Here is a 22,674-nt window from a genome sequence, read left to right on the forward strand (position 1 = left end):
ACAGTGTAACTGTTCCTGTTAACCCACATTAAGATGTAATAAACTTAAAGGAATTTAACAGAAGCCTATGGAAGTCACTTTATTACAAGATGCTTGCACAGAAAACTGTACAGAAAAGCAAAGCATTGACGATTGTGTAAAGGCATGCTAGGCATTGCCATATTGGCCTGGCCATAAAATGTCAATAGTTGGGCAGTGGTGAGTGCCTTAGCATATAATAGGAGTACATATGCCTATACACAATCCAGAACTGTTGGATTTGGCAATACTTGCTTTTAACACCTTGAGTACAAGGGACAGGTGTGAGGACACATACTAGTGGCTGAAGATACACATGATTAGGGCACTTTTATTACACTGGTAGCACAATTGCAGCTGAAATTAAGACATTGGGCCTCATTACACGGACGGCGGTAAGGGTTAACGGTCACCGTTAATGGCAACGGTGACCGTTAACCCTTACCGCCGTACTACGAGGTCCCTTAGCGGGTTGGTGCTCTAACGCCTGCTTTTTGCAGGAGTTAAAAACCAACCCGCTAAGGGACCTCGGAGCTAATTACGGCACCGCAAAATTGCGGTGCCGTAATTAGCGCCTTCCCCATTCCCATAGAGCCCTATGGGGCAGAAATGGGAATGGAGAAGGGCAATGGCGGAAGGGGGATTTACCGCCCCACCGACCTTGGGATGGGGCGGTAAATCCCCTTACCGCCAAGGCGGTGCCGGTAATTTACCGGCATGGTCCAGGGTGCTAATAGCACCGTGGATCACCGCCTTCCGTGTAATGAGGCCCATTAACTCTCAGAAAACAGCTAAGAATTAACCTGGAATGGCAATGTTGTGAGAAATTGCCACCTGGCAAGGGTGTAGAAGCCAAGGCTTTTTCTGATTTGTATTAACTAATAGAATGATATGGGTAATTAATCTCAGAAAGGATGACCTGCTAGCCAGGTCCCCCTTTCACAAAGCTCCAAGCCAAAAACACACTTTACATCCGTGCCCTGCTGGATCATTATACTTATCTGAAGTACCTCCTCTTTAGTGGCACAGAGCAAGCAGAGCAGGTTCGGAGGTCACAGGTGCCCTCTTGACAACCGCATTGACAGCCAAATTCACTATAGTGCAGGGGCTGCTTTTCAGATATGAACCCGTGTTCTGAAAATTACATGTGAATGGTGTACTGGTGGCACACTAAACTGTAAAGATAGGCTATACCTGAGTTTAGGGTATGGTGTCCAGCATCTCTCAAAGTTATTCAAGCCACCTCAATTTGATATTATACATGTGTCAACCCAGTGAGCCCAATTCAGCTGTGGAAGTGTGATATATATTCACCCCAGACAAGCTGTCCTTGCTGTTGCTAACAAGTATGTAGCCCTGGGGGTTGTCTCTCTTTGTGCCCTCATGAGGGCCGGTAACACCATTTGCAGAGAAAAAGCCACTCCACAGGAAGCTATCCTGGGAAGAGGAAGCAAACTGCACAAACATTCACAAAAGGAGTAGCCTTACACCAGGGTGCGCATACCAAAAGGCATTTGATTTTATTGAGAAGGGAAGGGTCGGGTTTTGTATAGACAGAGGGCGCTCTTTACAGCTCGAAGAAGGTCCCACCATCTTGTTTCTCTCTGCCTCTACCTTTCCTTCCACCCCAATCCACTTCCTGTAGCACAAAGCACTTTGGGTATGATTAATACATTAATTGTTTGTTGTGTGCTCAATCCCAGAGACCATTTGCTAAGCACATGGCCAGGATTCAAACCTGTGTTGCTCTGTGTTGTCTTGCGTATAAGACAAATGCATTGCCCTTGAGCTATCCTCCCAGCCTCTGATATCACATGGCAAGGTCCACTTAGTCCAAGGGATTGGACCCTTAAAGTTGGCTTGCTTTTGTACAATCACAGGTAGAAATGTCGCGCCCTGATGCTTGCGAGCTGCGGCGTGTTATAAATATATAAATAAAATAAATATATAAATAAATAAAAGAAATGTGCCTTTAAAGAAAGGGGCTCGCTTCACTTCTTTGTACTTGTATTTGTATTTATTGGGTTTTATATAGTGCCTTTGTCCAAAGCGCTTCACATAGGACAGTCAACAATATAATGAATCAGAATGCAAATCAGCATTCATAAACAGTAACATTCAAACTGTGTTCATGAATAGTAACAATCAATTAGCATTCCTGGGAGTAAACAGTCAATTAGGGTTTATAAACGGTAACAATGAATTTGCGTTCATAAAAGTAAATTAATCAGGGTTCAAAGCAGATTAAATCAGTTAGAGGACTCTAGCAGGTGTTTTTTTTGTAGACCGGACGGAACAGAGGATAGGAAATAATGGATCAAAGAGACAGGCAAAGCATGTTCCAGTGAGGAGGGGCTAGGAGCTGGAATGAGCAAAAACGGGATTGGGTGCAAGGGTGACGTGGGATATTGAGTCTAAAAAGAGCTGAGGGAGTGAGATGGAGGATAAAAAGAAAGGAGAGATGCAACGTAGTCAGAAGCAAGCCCATAGAGACATTTGAACACAAGAGAGAGAAAGTTATATTTAAGTTGAGAATAGAAGGGCAACCAGCCAAAAGAGGCCAGTGAAGGATAAATTGGGTCATGGCAGGAGAGAAGACAGAGTGAGCGAATTGAAAAATGATAGATAGATTTAAGAGGAGCAAGGCTTGAGTGAGGAAGACCAAAGAACAGAACAGAACAATAGAATAGTTGGGAGAAGACTAGTGACGAGTTTTGTAGCGTGGAAAGTGAGAAAAGGGCGGACTTTGCGAATGTTGTAGAGATGAAATCGACAGGCACAGGATTTAAGGGAGATGTAGTAGTCAAAGGAGAGATTAGAGTCAAAGTAAATGCCAGGTTTGCGGACGGCGGGAGAGATTGGGAGAAAGGATGGAGGAAAAGAGATGGAAGAGGTTGGAGATTGCGAGATGAGATTGTTTGTGGGAAAGAATAGGACCTCCATTTTCTTGGCATTGAGAGTGAGGAAGTGAGAGGACATCTTCTTCTTTGAATCATCTGTGGACTTCAAACCGTCAAGAATACTTTGTTGTTTGTTGAACCCTGTTGGGAGAGCAGTCCTTTCCAAAGTCCTCCAGTTATGAGGTGAAGGCAGGTGTTCCAAGGCAGAGGCAATCTCTTTCCCCTAACCATCGCCAGGGACCTTGGCAGTGAAACTCCTGCTGGATCAAGACATGCCTCTCTAACAGTCACACTGCTGGACATCAACATAATGAAGGACCCCTGAAGGTGTGTACCAGCCTCTGCCATATTTGGGAGTCCGGACAAAGGACTCATCTTGTTCCTGGGACCTGTAGTGGAGCTTACAGCTCTTGAGACCCAAGACAGCCAGGATTCCTGCAATGTCACCATTGAACCACTGCGAGTAATGATTTGAACGCTTTCTACCCAGAACAAAACCACCATGACCCTTCAGAGCTGCCTTTGGTACTCGCTGATCTTCAGACCCTTTTTTCCACCGATTCTCCGCTGCACTGCGTCATCTAAAAGCTTGTTGTTACCTCAGCTTGAACAAAGAAGTACTGCTACATCTACACTGCGCGAACCCCTGTTCTCTCCTCCAGCTTCTTCATATCGAAAAGAGTCGCCCATCAAATTAATCCTGATGTCCTTTCTGAAATGTGTCCTTCAAGCCCCTGCATCGAACCAATTTGTCTACGTATCCTGTCATCAAACCATCTGCTGTCGAACCTCGATCACCAAACAGACTCTGATTACCTCAACGATCTGCATCACTTGAGTAACATTTTGAACTATAGCCTTCTTCAGTTCTAGCCTGCTTAAACATCACTTTTACTGGTAAGGCACAGTGACTGCTGCCATTCAAAACATTGACAGCACTAAGTAGCTGGGTTTGCCATTGTTTAGCTGCCAAGACACTGCAAGACGTATTATTGCCTGATAAGTGTCCCCTTGGTCAATTTTTAGATCTGGGCACTGGCTATGTCACATTAATCCCTTTTTGCAAAACAAGAACATAACCTTTTTTGAAGATTGTGGTTTTTATTGCCTTATGATCCTTGTCCCATTAACAAACAAATTAATCCAGAGCTAGGATTAATGGAAGTGATCTCTTTTACCTTCTCTCCTGGAACACACAGGGCCATTCACCATTGTGTGGCAACCAAGTATTGGGGTGAGAGCTAAAGTCCCACTGGGTTGTGTGCCTACAGGAAACCTGGTTGTGCACCAGCCCTGTGATGGATGGTTTTGTAGTAACTGGGCGGGTTGCATGGTGGGGGGCGAGGGGAAGTTCCTTTGGGTGTCTTCTAACAATGGTAAAATCAACAGATAACCTGAGAGTTGAACAGATAGAACAGGGGTCAAATGGTATTCTTCTTACCCAGGTCGAAGTGATTGGAGTGCACTGCTTTCACCTACAAAATGTTAATATTTATTGGCACGAGAAAGTACAAGAGCTCATTTATTTTTAGATCATCTAGTGGATGGTGTTGTGTACACAAGGGTGGGCAGGTTTTACTTGCAGGAGACTTAAATTCGGAATGTATGGTGCAAGTTGGGCAAGGGGGTCTTTTTGGGTGTGATGAACATAGAGGATCTAAATAATTCATAGACTCGCATTGGCTTTGTAGTTGAGGAGGATTGGGTCTGCACCCACTTAATGGGGGGGCGCAAGGGGACATTCCTCAAAATCACACTTGACCAACGGCCACTCACACTCAACCAATCATTATATCTTTGTCATGAATGGCTTCTCGAGAGGTGCCATTCTCTGATTATTAAGCCAAACCCACTAAGCGATCATGCTATGCTACTAGCTTCATTTACCTTGGATGGATTGGTTGCACAAGTAGGGTCTGGTTGATCTGGTCACCAATCCTTCTGGCACTCGTGTCATTTGGAATCAGAGATTGGTTGACCGTGTTAATAACTCATTAGCTGTGGTTTTAGAAAATGCAAGAACAGATTGGAAGCTACTAGTGTTTAACACCTCCAATTCTGAGGATTTTACAGGGGGCCTTATTCAAGAACAACAAGGAAAAAGTGGTAGTCATGTCTTTGCCAATAAAAAAACATTCTCATGTATACAATAAGGAATTAGTGAACATGAAAAAAAAACACTGAGAAGTGAGCTGAGATTCTTGAGGCAAAGAGGGGACCTTTCCCCCGACACGGTGAGCAGTTTGAGTAAAAAAGTTTGTCAGAGTTATTGTAACTGGTAGAGAAATAATTGTAGCAACTGAAGCCAGGTGGACACGGAGCTCATGTTATCCTTGCTGAATAGCAAGAACTCTGGGACGTTTTGACGACTGATTAACTCATTCGACCTCCCTGAATGTATCAATCAGATGAATGCAGTCTCTGAGAACGATTGGTATGCTCATTTTCTGTTCTCTATGTGCAACCTAAGCAGAGTGTTCCGTTCTCTCGTCCCGAGACAGCTGATAGAATTAATTTAGCTACATTTAATCCTGAAAGGATCTGAGAGGTTCTTAAGTGGATTTGTTCATTGCGTGCTCCAGGCTCTGATGGGCTTTGCAACTTCTTCTTTAAGGCCAATCCTTCTAACTGGGATGAAGTGCTGAGCTTCCTTTTTAAGGATGTGATAACCCATGATCGGTTTCCAGCATCTTGGTCTAAAGCCTATATAATCCCCATTTTTAAGAGAGGTATGAAAATAAGTCTGCTTAACTATCGACCAGTTGCCCTCCTGGATGCAGACAGCAAGGTGTTATCTTCTATCTTGCTGTCCCATGTGGCGGAGTGGGCAGTAGCGGAAGGAAGACTAACTAAATGTCAAACGGGTTCCCATAGGACCCTGGGTACCAGACTTGATGGGACAATCATAAAACTTGTTCAGGATCTGGGCTGGAATGGTAAGTATAAAACAGTTTGCATAGCCTTAATAGATCTAAGCGCTGCATTTCAAGGGGTGGATCGCAAGCTTTTGTGGGCCAAATTGTATCATTGGGGATTGCCTTTCGGTATGAATTCCAAGTCAGAAATTCAGGTGCGATTGAACTGCAAGGGGGCATTGTCTTGTCATATCCCGATGGTTAGGGGTGTCAGACAGGGATGCATTTTCTCCCCCAGTCTGTTCATCTTATATCTATCGGATATCGACACAAATTTAAAATCTGCCGTTCCGGCTTCAGCTGCAGCTGATCAGTGTAGGCCTTTTTGGTTGCCATATGCTGATGATTTCCTCTTGTTTGGCCTTACACCAGTGGGGCAAAGTTTCAGTGCCACACGGGAACAGAACCAATAATGAAAGTTAACTCATTGGTTTACCTAGGGTTTTTAATCCAGGATACCCCGGGCCGGACCAAGCTAAAAGTCTGGGTGAGAGAACGGACCATCCGACTAGTAAACCAATTGGCAAGTGTGGATAGCCGGTACAGAAGCTATACACTGATAGCCGCCTTAAATTATTATACTGGGAAATTGGTTCCTAAAATGACGTATTCAATGGAAATATATTCGTTATCTTTAACAGATAATCTGCCTTGCCTTGAAGATATGGTCTGGTGCAGGGGGTTGGGCTTGCCCAACGCAGTTCCTATCGATGCTATACGATATGAACTGGGGATAACTTCCTTGTCTGCCCGCGTAGAATGGGAGCAGTTGTCCTTAGTGAGGAAAATATTAATTCCTGTGGGGGGCTATCTCTTTGAAGATCTAAAAACATTCTGGACAGTAGGAGTAGCTCATTGCTTAGTGAGATATTTGATAATTGTTTAGTGGTGCTTTTGAAAATGTATTGCTCATTGGAGGAACTATCTGATAATCCAGAACGAGTGAAGAAAACTATTTGAGCAAGACTGGATCTCTACCATGGACAAATTGCATGGCTTCCCCTGCCTCTTACATTTAAAATAAAATCATAAGAAATTGGAAGTGTTGGCCCTTTTTCTGTCAGTGTACCCAGAAAGATGGGCTTGACGTGACTCTGAGCTTTAGTTGGACTCTTCTTTTAACTAAAGAAATCATGTGCAGAAGGGGTCTCATTTTTGGGGACCGGGTGGGGTGCAGGTATTGTAAGAATGAGGAAGTTCATGAAACTCTGAAACATGTATTTATAGTATGCCCAGCATTGAGTGACTTCAGATCGAAGCACCTACAAATGTTTGTGCAACTTGTAACCTCAGGTGACTCTGATATGATGTGGTCATCTTGTTTGTCTGGTCATCTGACATCCACCGTAATTGTTGTAGTTACCTTCATGAGAGCATTTAGATTGGAGTTGGGACCAGAATAGGGGGAAGAGCCATCACTTCTCATTTACATCGGCTGGAATTCTGTCTCTCTGCAGCCACGGTGGTAACAAAATACGTTTTTTTTTATTACTGGGGATGTACTTTGAACTATTGATATGACCCGGATTGATGTGGTATTCATGTTTCTCTACTTTTATCCATTCTTTTTATTTTTTATGGGTATTTTTCTTTTGTTATTTTTCTTTTCTTCTTATGATTGATTGATTGCTTTTTCTTTTTAATTCATTGTATTGTCAAGGATGTTAAAGGTTGACTTGTTTAACCATAAAACAATACAAAAATAAAAGAAAAAAAAAATGTCTTATCTCCCCATGTCTCATTACCCAGAGGCCTGCCTCTTGATATCTTGCATATTCTGTGTGCTTTCTACTGTGGTGGATTGTTGTAGTGTTTTCTATTTAGTTATTATTGTAAATGGTGTGTTCAAGTGTGTTTAAGTTAAGTATATATACATTTATAGCAAAACCTTAAGTTGATGGCTGGAAGGTTCTGAGAAAATCATAACCACAGGTGCAGTTTTTTTTGGGTCAAAGTGGGCCAGTTTGATGAGTTACTTCACTATGTGGCAATTCGTTTTGACCATTGTTTCTGAATATATATTCTTTAAATTGCTCAATTTGCATTACATTGTATCAAAAAACTTCCCCTTGTGTACTATTCAAACAGTCTGTCACAAAAGGAATGAATTGCCATTTGCAACTGTGGGACACTTTTTCATTGGGGCCCGAGTCGGAGGTGGTGTTGATCGCTTTATGTAGCTAGATGGCCGGTGTGGCCTGTACGGTTGGAAAATAATGTATTCAAGTAGGTTCTAAAGAGTGACACAATTGTAAATACATGGGGATGTCACCAAATGCTAAACAGTTTCGTGCTGTTTTACTTGAAGTAGGCAATTAGGATGGCATGTGTGTGGCCGTACAGTGGAAAATGATCAGCTGACACATGTACTAGGAATAACACAACTGCTCAAATTTAGGATGACATTGGTGCTGTGTAAAATAATTCCTAATCATGCCATTTTGCTATAAACAATGGTAAATTAGTTTAGCTAGATGCCACATGTGTAACATTTACAGTGGGAAAAAGTGATAAACTGACACATGTTCAAGGAAGAGCGCTGTTGCATACATTCAGGATAACACTGGTGAGGTGTAGGATAATTCCTAAACACATTGTTATTACTTCAGACAATAGTCCAGCTCAATGACACAGTGGATAGGACAAAATGCAGAACAGAAACCACGACTGTGGTGCATGGCCCTGAGCTATATAATCACGCCCCTAAAAAATTATTCCACTCGACCATGAGATTTACACCATTGTTCACAGTGTCTAAAGATTAGACCATTGTTCACAGTGTGTAAACGATGTATCCACCTTTTATCAAGTTTGGTCATTGGTGGGGAGGCACAGGTAGAGGGTTGCAATGGCCATAATGACTAGCATGGCTATGGACAGTCAATGGTTGGATAAATAACCAAACAACATGCACAAGCTCAGTGTACCTCCTCAAGTCTCATCTCCTACCTAAGTGTACTCCAATGCAGTAGTTCCACCTAATAGCCAAAACTAAAAACAGTGACTGTGCATATGTATTGTGAGAGGTAGGCAGCAGTGAATTCCAAGATATAATGATAGGAGCAGTTATTGTAATGAGTGACAGACAAGGATGTTTAATATAACAGAGGAATGTGAGTAAAATGTGACTGCCTGAAAACACGCTTGAGAAACTATTCTGTTCAGCACTGCAGTTAAAAAACTGTCATACACAACATAGTTGATATTTGAATTCCTGGGGCAATGGTCTTTGAGGGCAAGTGGACATTATTTGCACAGTTGCATGTGTCACACCAATGATAGGACCCCGATTATTGCCTATGTTGATTAATTCTATCACCAAAGCATGCAAATATGACATCTAGCCTGCGCTTTTGCACCGCTAGGTGGCGAACTGAAAGGGGTAGAGGCGGATTCCAGATACACAGTTTGAAGCTATCCTCAAGGGTTCCAAAGTTACACACAGCTAACACTGGGCTGCCATGACACCGGTTCTTGTTATGGGCTGATGTGCGCATACACAATGAATACGCAATAGACAGGTCATCACGTCTTACTCCTTTTTTCTCCATTTACAGAATGCCTCCCTCTGGCTCTCGTTCCCTCCCTACCCCATTCCCTCCCTTGCCTTCAAGTCCTCTCCTTCTTAAACAGAACCACGCCCAGTGGTGCTCAACACCCCCCCTTGCGTATCACGGGAGATTGTGGCCTACATCTGTTCGATGAGGCGGGGGAGCTTACGGATGGTATGCTGGGGCTGACCAGGTAGGTTGGGTGCCTCCTCATCGGGTGCCTTGGCGGGGGTCCTCGGGCGGTTCTGCCCTGGGCTCCTCTTTTTCTTCTTCAGCTTGTGGTTCCTTTTTTGCATCCTCTAGGAACAGTTTGCAAAAGAACGAGGCATTACAGGTTATCTTTTCATCATCTCCCAGGGCCGTAACCATTGATCCATTGACCTTAGTGACTACAAGCGGTTCCGCTCTGTACCTTGTGTCTGTTTTTTTTGTTGTTTTTGTTGGAGAAGTACGACCTCACCAACAGAGAGTTGTGGTACTTCAGCCTTTTGCTTGCGATCCGTCCATTCCTTGTCCGTCCTTCTTTTTTTGGCCTCCCATTCTCCAATCTCGTCATCTTCCGCCGGGGTGTAGCCTTCCAGTTGCAGAAGTCGGGTCCGTGGTTTATATGTGATCATACGTTCAGTGGGTGTGTGCCCAGTTGTCTCGTGTGGTGTGTTCTTATAGCTTCTCTGCATTTGAGAGATGGCTTGAGACATGGGTAATTAGGTCTGCTGCTGCTTTTTGATGTGTCATTTTTATCGTGGCCATGAATCTCTCCACCATGCTGTTGGCCTGTGGCCATAGGGGAGTGATCCTTTGGTGGTGGAATCCTAGGTGCGCTGCAAATTTCTTGAATTCCTGCACCTGAAATGGTGGGCCATTGTCTTTTTTGACAATGTTGGGGACGGCCCATTTGCTGAATAGCTCGTCAAATACTGCCACTACATGGTGGAATGCTGTGGAGGGGACGTGCTTCACCAGAGGAAACTGGGAGTATTCGTCTATGGTTACTAGTAGATGTCCTCCTTCTTCTAGTGGCCCATAAAAATCCATTGCCACCATTTGCCAGGGTCCCTCGGGTAGTGGGACTATTTGGAGTGGACATGGGGGCCTGATAGGTGCAGTCAGTTGTCAGGGCATGCAATGTCTTTGTGTGTATTCCACTGTTGTGTCCATATACGGGAACCACACATGGTTTTGCAGAATCTTCTTTGTATTTGCTACTCCCCTGTGGCCTTCATGCACTATGATGACACGACCTTTCCTGAGGCTTGTGGGGGCCATCAGTCGGTTGCTTCTCACCAGTGTTCTTTGGTCTGTTCTTGCCAGTTCCCCTTGTATTCTTGCCATTCTCTGCAGGTCCCTCTTGTCCACCTCCCCATTCTCAAAGCGTTCCGCAGTTAGGTGTTGCCACATGTTGTAGTTTGTGAGCTGAATGACTGCTTGGATGGTGAGGTCAGCCTTGCACTTCTCAGCAAACAGGTGCTTTGTGAGGGCTGGGGGGAGGGCGTTGAGAGACAGGTATGCAATATATGCTTCAGCCTCCAGTTGCATGCCATTTTCAGGTGCGTTGTCCGGATGTCGCGACAGGTAGTCTGCAGGATTGGCCTCGCCTCCCAGTTTGTGGACGATGGTGTAGTCATATTCTTGCAATTTAATACCCCATCGCTCTATTCGTGGTGTCATCTTGATCCTGGGGTTTCCGAAGAGGGACAGAAGTGCTTGATGGTCCGTTTTGAGAACAAATGCTCTCCCGATGACAAAGTGGTGAAACTTCTCACATGCCCAGAGTGCGGCAAGACTTTTGCGTTCAGCCTGGGAATAAGCTTGCTCGATGGTGGTGGGCGCTCTGATGGCTTATGCTACTATGTGCCTGTCGTATTTTTTGTCTGGGTTCGTTTGGGCTAGGATGGCACCCAGTCCAACTGGACTGGCATCAAGCGTGATCTTAGTGTCCCAATCGGGGGTTGAAGTACGCCAGCTGGCGGTCATTTGCCAGTTCGCGCTTGATCTCGCCAAAGGCCGTTTGACAGTCTTTATTCCATGAGAAGGTGAGGTCTTTCTTGAGGAGCCGCTGGAGTGGGATAGTGGTGCGTTGCTTAGTGGGGCAGGTAGCGAGCAACGGAAGTCTGCCATTCCGAGGAAGGATCATAGTACTGCCACATCTTTTGGGGCCTCCAGATTTAAAATGGGGTTGATTTTGTCAGGGTATGCTCTTGTCCCTTCATCAGAGAATATGTGTCCAAATAAGGACAGGCTGAGCTTATTGACGTTGCATTTTGGGCAGTTGAGAGTGAGGCCGTTGTCATGCAGGATGGTGCAGACCTGTTGTAGTGCCTCATCATGTTGATCTTGGGTTATGCCGAATACCAATATGTCATCACTGTAATTGAAAGCGCTTGTGACAGAAGAGACCTTTCTGTGTAGTGATGGTGTTGATGGGCCTGGAAGCCGGGTCGATGACCAGTTGATTGTAGCCCTGATTCAGATCTAACTCCAAGAATCTGGTGGCGTGGTTAACTCTGACCAGCATGTCCTCGATGTCGGGCTGGGATGTCTCTCCCTCTGAATTGCGGTGTTCGGGATTCGCATATATATACATAGGCGTAGGCGTCCGTCGGACTTGGGCACGACCACCAAGGGGGATACCTGTCATGATCACTGCTTCCAAGGAGTAAGGAACAGCCCAACGTACTTGGAAGCAGGCCCCTAACCGTTATCTTAGGCACCAGCCGGTCCCCACTGGGACCTTTTGGACCTTGTCCTGGTGCCGGTGGCACCAGGCTCATCAAAGCCATCGGTCCCGGCACTGGAAGCGCCGGGCTCATAATATGTATGAAGATGCTTGGGTGGACTTACCTGCAGCAGACCATACTGCTTACTTACCAGCCACATAGGAATCCTCTGTGAACAGGAACTACTTCCTTACCTGGGTGGGTCAAGCTCCACTCCCTGGATACAACACGGGAACTCTTCTGGAACTGGAACTCTTTTCTTACCTAGGCGGGGCCGTGGAGGAAGACGCCTCATCACTCCAAGGCTATTTAAACCACACCCGATTGAACAAACGTGCTTCGTGTTATTCTGCATCTGCAGCAGAACGCTCACCGAGTCTGTTCCAGCCTTTCTTCCTTCCGATCCTGAACCTGCAAGAACAATACTTACCACTCCTGTATCCAGTATTCAGCAGCGCCTGCAAAGACAAGAAACAACAGGTTAGCACTGCAACCTTTACACGCAGCGCTTTCCTCACCTGATCCATCGGCAGCGAACATTTCTTCACGCTGCACCTCCGCCTGTGAAGACAAAAGCATTGTTATTACTTACCGGCACTCCGCGAATTCCGGATTTCTTCAACGCTGCAACCCAGCATCTGAAAGACAAACGAAGAGACATTAGACAGGTATTTACTCACGTCCATCGCGCTCGCCACAGTAGAACCCCTGCAACTCCTCGGCGTTTTCCAGCATCTCTTCAGCACGAACTCACAGCTGCAAGGGAAAAGAGACAGTTAGAGCGCTTGCATTTACTTACGCATTTCCAAGCGCTTCATTCCAAGGCTCTGGCTCCAACTTCGGCTCTCTTCACACCATCTCCTATCTCAAGAGCCCTGCAAGACAAATAGGAAAAAGCATTATACAGAGTCCTGTTCTATATTAACGTGCCCGCGCACCTAAAGACTAAAAGGACTAAAAAGGTGTCCAGAAACTCACCGCTCGTGCAGTTAACGACGGTAGCGATCCTCTGATGTCAAGAGGCCTATGTTTCACCAGTGAAGGAACTGGCAACGTCACCCTGCACCAGACGCAGATGGAGAGTCCAGCATTCACCTATCTAAGGTGAGCATGTTGACCTGGGGGCTCTACGGAGAAGCTAAGAAGAGAGAGAGAGAGAGAGAGAGGGACATTCAACAACCCAGATCATTAACCCCCATATTCTTTCACCTGCAGAAATCTCACTCTTCGAGTTCGACACACAGTGCGAAGAGGTTCGGCCCCAGAAGCAAATCGAGTCCTGCACATCACTTTTCGGGTCACAGACACCTTCCTGCCAAGACCAGCGCCTCCGTGGGAATCAGGTGAGCGTTACAGAACGCGAAGCCCACCGCAAAACTCCTACCCAGGCGCAATGGAAACCTCAGACACTGATCAATTAGCCCAGTTGCTTGGGGAACTAAGAGCAGAAGTACATGCAGCTCGTCAGGAAACAAACTCTCTAAGAAGAGAGCTGATAATTTCCAAGGAGCGAACAGAGGACCTCACTAGGCAATTGCTACAAACGCAGGCAGGACAGACACCTTTGCCCGCTCCAGGAGGAAGTTATCCTTCTGCATCATCCTTAAATCCTGTGCAAATCAATCTACCCGGCAATGTGCCCTTGGCTCCGCCCGAACGCTTTTCTGGTGACCCAAAGAAATTTGCAGTGTTCATTAACCAGTGCCGCCTACACTTCTTATGTCGACCAGCTGCCTTCCCAACAGATCAGACCAAGGTGGCTTTCGTGCTTTCTTATCTCAGTGGCAGCGCTGCAGATTGGTCGATCCCTTTAGTCACTCAGGATGATCCGGTTCTGCATGATTTCCAGGCCTTCCAGGCCAGCATTGAGAAACTGTTCGCAAGACATGCACAAGGGCAGGCCTTGGACAATGAACTTCTTTCGTTACGACAGGGTAATCAAGACCTCTTGACTTATATAGCCTCATTCAACAGACTTATAGTGGAAACTCAATGGCCTGAGGATAAGAGAATAACGCTCTTCTACAGAGGCCTGCGTGGAGAGCTCAAGGATGTGTTAGCTCAAGTCGTGAATCCTCCACAAGAATGCTCAGACTATATTGACTTAGTTGTCCAATCGGACCACAGATTACAGAACAGGAAGGCTGATCGTTCCAAATTTGATACCCGAATGTTTTCTCAACCACAGACCTCTACTAGGGGAGCTGACACTGTGGAACCCATGCAAATAGGGGGCATGAAAGGACCTTTAACCCAAAAGGAGCGGGAAAGAAGAAGACAGCTGCAATTATGCCTCTATTGCGGAAACTCGGGGCACTTTCTTCGAGACTGTCCAGTGAAACCAGCTAAGAAGGCTGTAGGAGCCGCAGATACCTGTACCACAAATTCTGAGCAGGGAAACGACCTAGCCCGACAAGTGTAGAGGTCCTCTTGCCGAGCGTTAAAATCTGTCCCGTGACCTCGCATTTCGTGGTGCCTATAGTCCTCATTAGTCCTGAACGTCCGGATCGTTTGCATGCAATTGAAGCTTACATCGACAGCGGAGCAATCGGTAATTATGTGGACCGTGAACTGGTATCAAGGATGAATCTACCCCTTGTCCCTAAGGCAGTAAAAGACGTCATTACTACAGTGGATGGCACGGAGATAGCCTCCGGGCCAGTAACGCACGCCACCCAAGAAGTGACGTTAGTGAGCCAAGATGGACACCGGGAGAAAATAGTGTTCGATGTGATCAAGGCCCCTCAGTTCCAGATCATTCTGGGAATCCCTTGGTTAGAGAAGCACAATCCTCAGATCGATTGGCGAGCAAAGACGGTTCAGTTTCCAGAATGTTTTACCACTTGTTATCCTCGGCCTGATGTTTCACTGGCGGCAATCTCTTCTGAGGTTCCCAAATTACCTCCCGAATACCAGGAATTCCAAGACGTCTTTCGGAAGGACCAAGCTAACACCCTGCCTCCTCATAGGTCTTACGACTGTCAAATAGATATGATACCCGGAACAACTCCTCCTTGCAGTAGGATTTAAGCCCTCACCGAGCCAGAGAATCTTCACCTCAGACAATATCTGGACCAGTACCTAGCTAACGGGTTTATCCGTCCTTCAAAATCTCCAGCTTCCTCGGCTTTGTTCTTCGTTCCGAAAAAGGAAGGAGACCTTAGGACTTGTATAGATTACCGTGCCCTGAATCAAATCACCGTTAAAAACAGATACCCGTTACCTTTGATCCCTGAACTCCTGGACCAAGTCAAAGACGCATGTAAATATACAAAGTTGGATCTCAGAGGAGCCTACCATTTGGTACGAATAAAAGAGGGCGATGAATGGAAGACGGCCTTCCGCACCAAGTATGGGCTGTTTGAGTATCAAGTTATGCCCTTTGGACTTTGCAACGCTCCTGCCGCCTTCCAGTATTTTATGAATGATGTCCTTAGAGAACTCATTGATGTGTGTGTTGTTGTCTACATTGATGACATCCTCGTCTATTCATCATCTGAAGAAGAACATCGGAAACACGTTAGAGAGGTCCTCGAGAGATTACGTCGACATAACCTTTTTGCTAAGCTCGAAAAATGCGTTTTCAACGTAACTGAAGTTGAGTTCCTGGGATTCATATTGTCACCTAACAGAGTCCATATGGATTCAAAGAAAGTCGATGCAATCATTAAGTGGCCTTCACCAACCTCTGTAAAAGGAGTCCAAAGCATGTTAGGCTTCGCTAACTTTTACCGCAGATTCATCCCTGAATTCTCTCGAATAGTCCAGCCCATCACCGCTCTGTTAAAGAAAAACAAACGTTTTGAGTGGTCTACCGAGGCAGAACAAGCTTTTCAGGATTTAAAGACTAAATTCATTTCTGCACCTGTTCTAAAACATCCTCGCCCAGAACTCCCCTACATCGTAGAAACAGATGCTTCTAGTCTTGCTATGGGGGCAGTTTTATCACAAAGGGATCCGGTCACACACCAATTACATCCTGTAGCCTTTTGGTCCCGCAAATTCTCGGCTCCCGAGATCAACTATTCAATTACAGACAAGGAACTTTTAGCTATCAGATCGGCCTTTAAAGCCTGGCAGCATTATCTTTTGGGAGCCAGACACACAGTCACCGTAATGACTGATCACCGCAACTTACAGTATCTGAAGACAGCCAAAGCTAAGTCTTCCAGGCAGCTTCGCTGGGCTCTGTTTTTGGCTGAGTTTGACTTTATAATTACTTATCGACCAGGCAGTAAAAATGGAAAAGCAGATGCCCTCTCCCGGATGGGAATAGATGAACATTTGACCAATCCAGAACCAATACCCATAATCCCAGAACAAAGGATTTTGGGCTTGGTCAGCGCTCAATCCTTTGAAGACATTAAGACTACCGTCAAATCACTTTTAACTCCGGTCGACTTACAGGACTGGCAATAAAAAAGAAAAGAATTCTCAGTGGATCGAGACCTACCATATTTCCGAGGGCGATTGTACTTGCCCAGTGAGAAAATACAAAAACAGGTAATCTCCTGTTATCACGATTCACTAATGGAGGGTCACCCTGGCATAACCAAAACCATGGAAAAGGTCAAAAGACATTTCTGGTGGCCATCATGGAAGAAGGACATTACAGACTTTGTAATCTCCTGCGGTGTGTGTGCCCAGAATAAGAGTCAGAAGGAGAAACCAACCGGTCTCTTACACCCACTAGACATCCCTCCCTGTCCATGGCATACCCTGTCCATGGATTTCATCACGGACTTACCTCCATGCTCAGGGTATAATACCATTTTAGTAGTCGTGGATCTATTCTCCAAGATGGCTCACTTCATTCCCCTGAAGGGCCTACCTTCAGCTTCAGTATTAGCCCGAGAATTCTTAGAAAACATCGTTCGGTTACACGGTTTCCCCTCGGTTTTGGTCTCCGATAGGGGAAGTCAATTCATCTCCCACCTTTGGCGAAGTTGCTGTCGTTTAGCCCAAATTGATGTGAGACTTTCTACCAGTCACCATCCCCAAACTGACGGACAAACCGAGAGGACAAATCAAACTCTAGAGCAATATCTACGTTGCATGCTCCAACAAACTGAAAACCCTTGGAAGGACATTCTTTGGATCGCTGAATACGCCTATAACAATTCGACTCATTCTGGAACCGGGAAGACTCCCTTCTTCCTATTATACGGACACCATCTTAGAACCTCTAACCTGGATCCTCCCCAAGAATTCGAAACACCTTCTGTGGATCACTTGCACTCGGAGATCACTCGTGAATTTAAGGAAGCCACTGCCCATCTGCAAAGAGCTAAAGCTCAATTTAAGAAAGGAGCAGATCAGCACTGTAAAGAGGCCCCTCACTACGCAGTGGGAGATCAGGTCTGGTTATCCACTAAGCACCTACCTCTAAAAGGACCCCGCACTTTCATCCCGAGATACCTTGGACGCTATCTTATCTCTACCATAATTAATCCGGTGGCTGTTAAATTGGAATTGCCTTCGCATATGAAAATACATCCAGTATTCCATGTCTCCTTACTAAAACCAGTGCAACCAGGAACCCGATTGACCGAACTCCCGGAACCTGTTTTAGTAGATGGAGAACTTGAGTTCGAAGTAAAGAACATCCTAGACTCCAAAATCTCCAAATCTAAATTATATTACCTGGTTGATTGGAAAGGATACAGCCCCAAGGAAAGGTCTTGGGAACCCTCAGAGCATGTCCATGCACCTCGTCTGGTCAAGAAATTCCATTTGAATCACCCCGACAAGCCAAAACCCCCGGAGAAGACACGCTTGGGAGGGGCCTTGAGGGGGGGTGCTGTCATGATCACTGCTTCCAAGGAGTCAGGAACAGCCCAACGTCCTTGGAAGCAGGCCCCTAACCGTTATCTTAGGCACCAGCCGGTCCCCACTGGGACCTTTTGGACCTTGTCCTGGCGCCGGTGGCACCAGGCTCATCAAAGCCATCGGTCCCAGCACTGGAAGCGCCGGGCTCATAATATGTATGAAGATGCTTGGGTGGACTTACCTGCAGCAGACCATGCTGCTTACTTACCAGCCACATAGGAATCCTCTGTGAACAGGAACTACTTCCTTACCTGGGTGGGGCAAGCTCCACTCCCTGGATACAACACGGGAACTCTTCTGGAACTGGAACTCTTTTCTTACCTAGGCGGGGCCGTGGAGGAAGACGCCTCATCACTCCAAGGCTATTTAAACCACACCCGATTGAACAAACGTGCTTCGCGTTATTCTGCATCTGCAGCAGAACGCTCACCGAGTCTGTTCCAGCCTTTCTTCCTTCCGATCCTGAACCTGCAAGAACAATACTTACCACTCCTGTATCCAGTATTCAGCAGCACCTGCAAAGACAAGAAACAACAGGTTAGCACTGCAACCTTTACACGCAGCGCTTTCCTCACCTGATCCATCGGCAGCGAACATTTCTTCACGCTGCACCTCCGCCTGTGAAGACAAAAGCATTGTTATTACTTACCGGCACTCCGCGAATTCCGGATTTCTTCAACGCTGCAACCCAGCATCTGAAAGACAAACGAAGAGACATTAGACAGGTATTTACTCACGTCCATCGCGCTCGCCACAGTAGAACGCCTGCAAATACTCTGGCGTTTTCCAGCATCTCTTCAGCACGAACTCACAGCTGCAAGGGAAAAGAGACAGTTAGAGCGCTTGCATTTACTTACGCATTTCCAAGCGCTTCATTCCAAGGCTCTGGCTCCAACTTCGGCTCTCTTCACACCATCTCCTATCTCAAGAGCCCTGCAAGACAAATAGGAAAAAGCATTATACAGAGTCCTGTTCTATATTAACGTGCCCGCGCACCTAAAGACTAAAAGGACTAAAAAGGTGTCCAGAAACTCACCGCTCGTGCAGTTAACGACGGTAGCGATCCTCTGATGTCAAGAGGCCTATGTTTCACCAGTGAAGGAACTGGCAACGGCACCTTGCACCAGACGCAGATGGAGAGTCCAGCATTCACCTATCTAAGGTGAGCACGTTGACCTGGGGGCTCTACGGAGAAGCTAAGAAGAGAGAGAGAGAGAGAGGGACATTCAACAACCCAGATCATTAACCCCCATATTCTTTCACCTGCAGAAATCTCACTCTTCGAGTTCGACACACAGTGCGAAGAGGTTCGGCCCCAGAAGCAAATCGAGTCCTGCACATCACTTTTCGGGTCACAGACACCTTCCTGCCAAGACCAGCGCCTCCGTGGGAATCAGGTGAGCGTTACAATACCCATGGGGTGGGTCCATCAACTCTTTCAATTATGTCGTTCTCAAGCAGTAGTTGTAGCTCATGTGTCACCTAACCTTGCATGTGAAACCCTATTCTTTGGGGGTGTTGTAGTGCGGGCCGTACCGTGGGATCAATGTGGAGTCATATAACAGTGTCCTTTAGCATGCTGACACCCTTGAATAAGTTAGGGAATGTGTCTCTTAGTTCACCAATGTCTAATTCTCTCAGAGATAGGGTCTGTAGGGTCTAGGTCTGTGGAGAGAGGCCCTGTATTGTCTCGGACTGGTTTTATTGGATGTTAATAAGCTATAGAGCGGTGGCCGTTTTGTAACTGAGGAGACATCTCCCATTTACTGGGCTGTTTATGATGTGAAACGTGACAGTGATGTGCTGTACTCTATGCAGTAGATCACACCAGTATTGTCCTTTAGATTGTAAGGGATGGGTCGCTCCCCACTGGAAGATGCAAGCTTAGCTTTGGATGGTTGTAGATGATATATGCTCCCCATGGTCTTGTATGATTTCTCATTCATCACCTTTACAAAAGCTCCCGTATCAATGAGGAATGGGGTGTGGAGTCCACCCATGTGTACTGTCACTTTTGAGGCGGCGCTATCATCAGAGGGGTCGTATATGAGCTGGATATATTCCCGGCTATATCTGTCGTACTCATAGTATGGCTCCATGTTGAATGGCTGTTCTGCTACAAGGGGGTTCTCGTACTTTCTCACTTCTGGGTCTTTGGTCTTCCTCCTGGTATGGTTGTGTGTGGAAGAGGTGCTCTGATGTCTCAAAGAGACAGCCAGGTGCCTCAACTTGTAAATTCTCCATGCCACATATGAATCCTGGCTGTGTCGGGCAGGGTGCTGTGTTTCCGTTTAGGTTGGACCTCATGCTGTTCCTCTCTGGATATGGCTGAGGGTTAGGTGATCTCGTGGGTCGTGCCTCCTGGTGGGGGCCGACTGTGGCAGCGGTCTGTATCCCGACAGTAACAGAGCTTTTTCTCTGTACATAATTTGGTAATGGTTCTCCTCGCCGCACTTCATACACATTTGATTAAGGGCTGGGCATTGGCCCTTGTGTGGGAATTTAAACCCGCATTTGTAGCATTGTCTTTATGGTGGCGTTCTGCGATTGGTGTTCCATGTTTCTTGACGAGTTGTAGTGTTCGAGTATCGAGTTGGCCCTTGTGGGTTGGAGACAATGGTGGCTATGATGTCTGTTTTTTGGGGGTTTTGAATGTTGGCTGCCTAGGCGTCAACTCTTTCGTATACCCTTGCCAGGTCTGCAACCTCGTTAAGCAGGAGGGTAGTAGATATTTCCTGAATTGTGATGATATGCACCCTTCTATCACCTTTAGTCTGATGGCTTTGTCATTGTTAAATTTTGGGAAGTCGCAGTATGTAATTTTCCTCTGGAGGTGCAAGACGAATTGTCCAATTGTTTCATGGGGTGCTTGTGCACATTGATTGAATGTGTATCGCTTGAAGTCCCTGTTAGGGAGGGCTACCAGTTGTCCGTTGATAGCATCGGTTAGCAGTTGATATGTGGATTTCTCTTGGACAGGGATGGCTTTAATGATGCCTTTCACTTCTTTCCCTACTAGGTTCATGAAAATGTTCAGCTTGTTGGGCGCATCCTGATTCCCTACTGCTCTCATAAACTCCTCAAACTCCTCCATCCACTCTTGCCATCTTTGGCCTTGATCTTCCTGTGGTTCTAAGGTGAAGGGTTTTGGATGGCGTAAGAAGGTCGCCAGATTTGTGGGGACCACACCTGCAGCGTTCCGCGCCGGTGCGGCCGCTGCTCCTGCAACACCTTGGGACATGATTGTCTTGGTCTCGTTTGTCCCTAGAGTTTGTTCATTGTTTGAGTGACTGGGAGTTGTCTGCGGCACTGTCCTGGTTAGCCCTGCACTCGTGGTGCTGATTGACATGGTTGCTGAGGCTATGATGGCTTGTGTGGGCTTGTTAGTCCATGAGCCACAAAGTGGCTGTGGGTGTGTCGGCAGGATTATGCCTTTATTGTCTCATATTCCTTGTTTTTTAGTGTGTAAGGCCATAGTGACTACGATCGTTACTTTTAATCTCCTCGCGTTCTAGTGGGTTTGTGTGGGTAGGCCATGTGGTGTTTGTCATACACACTGTGGTTGGTGGGTGTATTCCTTCTGCTTTGCTCCTTACCTGTGCTGGTGCCGCTCGTAGCATCAGGGTACACCTCCTTGCTGTGAGCGGGTGTTCACTCCGATTCCTGGTACCTTTGCTGTCCGGTCTCCCTCGCTGTCGTAGTGACTTCCTCCGGCAGCTTTCACACATCCTCAGCTGGGCCTCCTCCTCACCAGCTGGAATGTTGGTGTCCTCCTCAGGTTGCTATCCTCCTACAGTTCTCTGGTCCACCTCATCACATGAGTAACGCAGGTGCCGACTGCCTCCTCAGGTCACGCTGCATTCCGTTCTTCTGGTGTCACCTGCTCCTCAGCCTGCAGCACAGATCTGGTGCTAGCAGATTGGTCAACGTCCTCTCCTTGGTCCGCCTCCCCTTCTCCTCAAGATGGCAGGGGTGGGCCTCTGCTCATCGCCGTTTGTTATGGGCTGACGTGGCGCATACACAATGAATACGCGAGAGACAGGTTGTCACGTCTTCCTCCTTCATTCTGCATTTACAGAATGCCTCCCCCTGGCTCTCAACCCCTCCCCCATTCCCTCCCTTGCCTCCAAGTCCTCTCCTTCTTGAAAGGGCCGCGCCCAGTGGTCCTTAACAGTTCCTATGTTTTTCCTCGCCTGCGCCTACCCTTGTGCCAGTGTTTGTGAACAGGCTCCTGCAGATCATTTTAAAGAGCAGTGTGTGCCTCCATCACACCGCAAAATGATGTATGCATTTTCTAAGCACTGTTTCAGTGTTCAGAAAATAAACATTTTGTTTTGCTTAAGTTGTATAGTCCCGGTGTGCGTCAGATGTCAGGGGTTTGCACTATGCCTGCACCTAAAAGTGACACCTGAGAACAGGCCTCTGTTGATGATTATTTTTAGGTAAATCTTTCCTTTATTGCCATGTTGTGAAAGTCATATGTCTCTTTTTCAGGGCAGTCTTTTCATTCCTCTGTTGACCTCTGTGCATTTCGACCCTACGATGTACAAAGAAGCTGAGATTTTTGACCCCACACATTTTCTGGATGAAAACGGTTCCTTCTTCTTGAATCCTGCCTTCATGCCATTTTCTGCAGGTATATAATCAGTTGTATTGCATTTCATTTATTCTTTAGGTAATTTGAAAGGTGCATGTAATGGATGAGGTCATCCTAAGGGAATGGTTCTAATTTGCCTAAGAGTTG

At 46.3% G+C, this 22,674-nt stretch overlaps 1 protein-coding gene across 1 annotated transcript in view; it reads left to right on the forward strand.

Moving 5' to 3' along the window:
* LOC138567794 (cytochrome P450 2F2-like) overlaps positions 1-22,674 on the forward strand; it is an 832,705-nt gene that overhangs the window by 614,637 nt on the left and 195,394 nt on the right. The window contains exon 8 of the mRNA XM_069646284.1: positions 22,425-22,566. Coding sequence (XP_069502385.1) covers positions 22,425-22,566 — 142 coding nt within the window. The remainder of the gene's footprint in view (positions 1-22,424; positions 22,567-22,674) is intronic.

The sequence above is a fragment of the Ambystoma mexicanum genome, chromosome 2p (genome assembly GCF_040938575.1).
Source record: "Ambystoma mexicanum isolate Mex_15411 chromosome 2p, UKY_AmexF1_1, whole genome shotgun sequence".
Classification (NCBI taxonomy): domain Eukaryota; kingdom Metazoa; phylum Chordata; class Amphibia; order Caudata; family Ambystomatidae; genus Ambystoma; species Ambystoma mexicanum.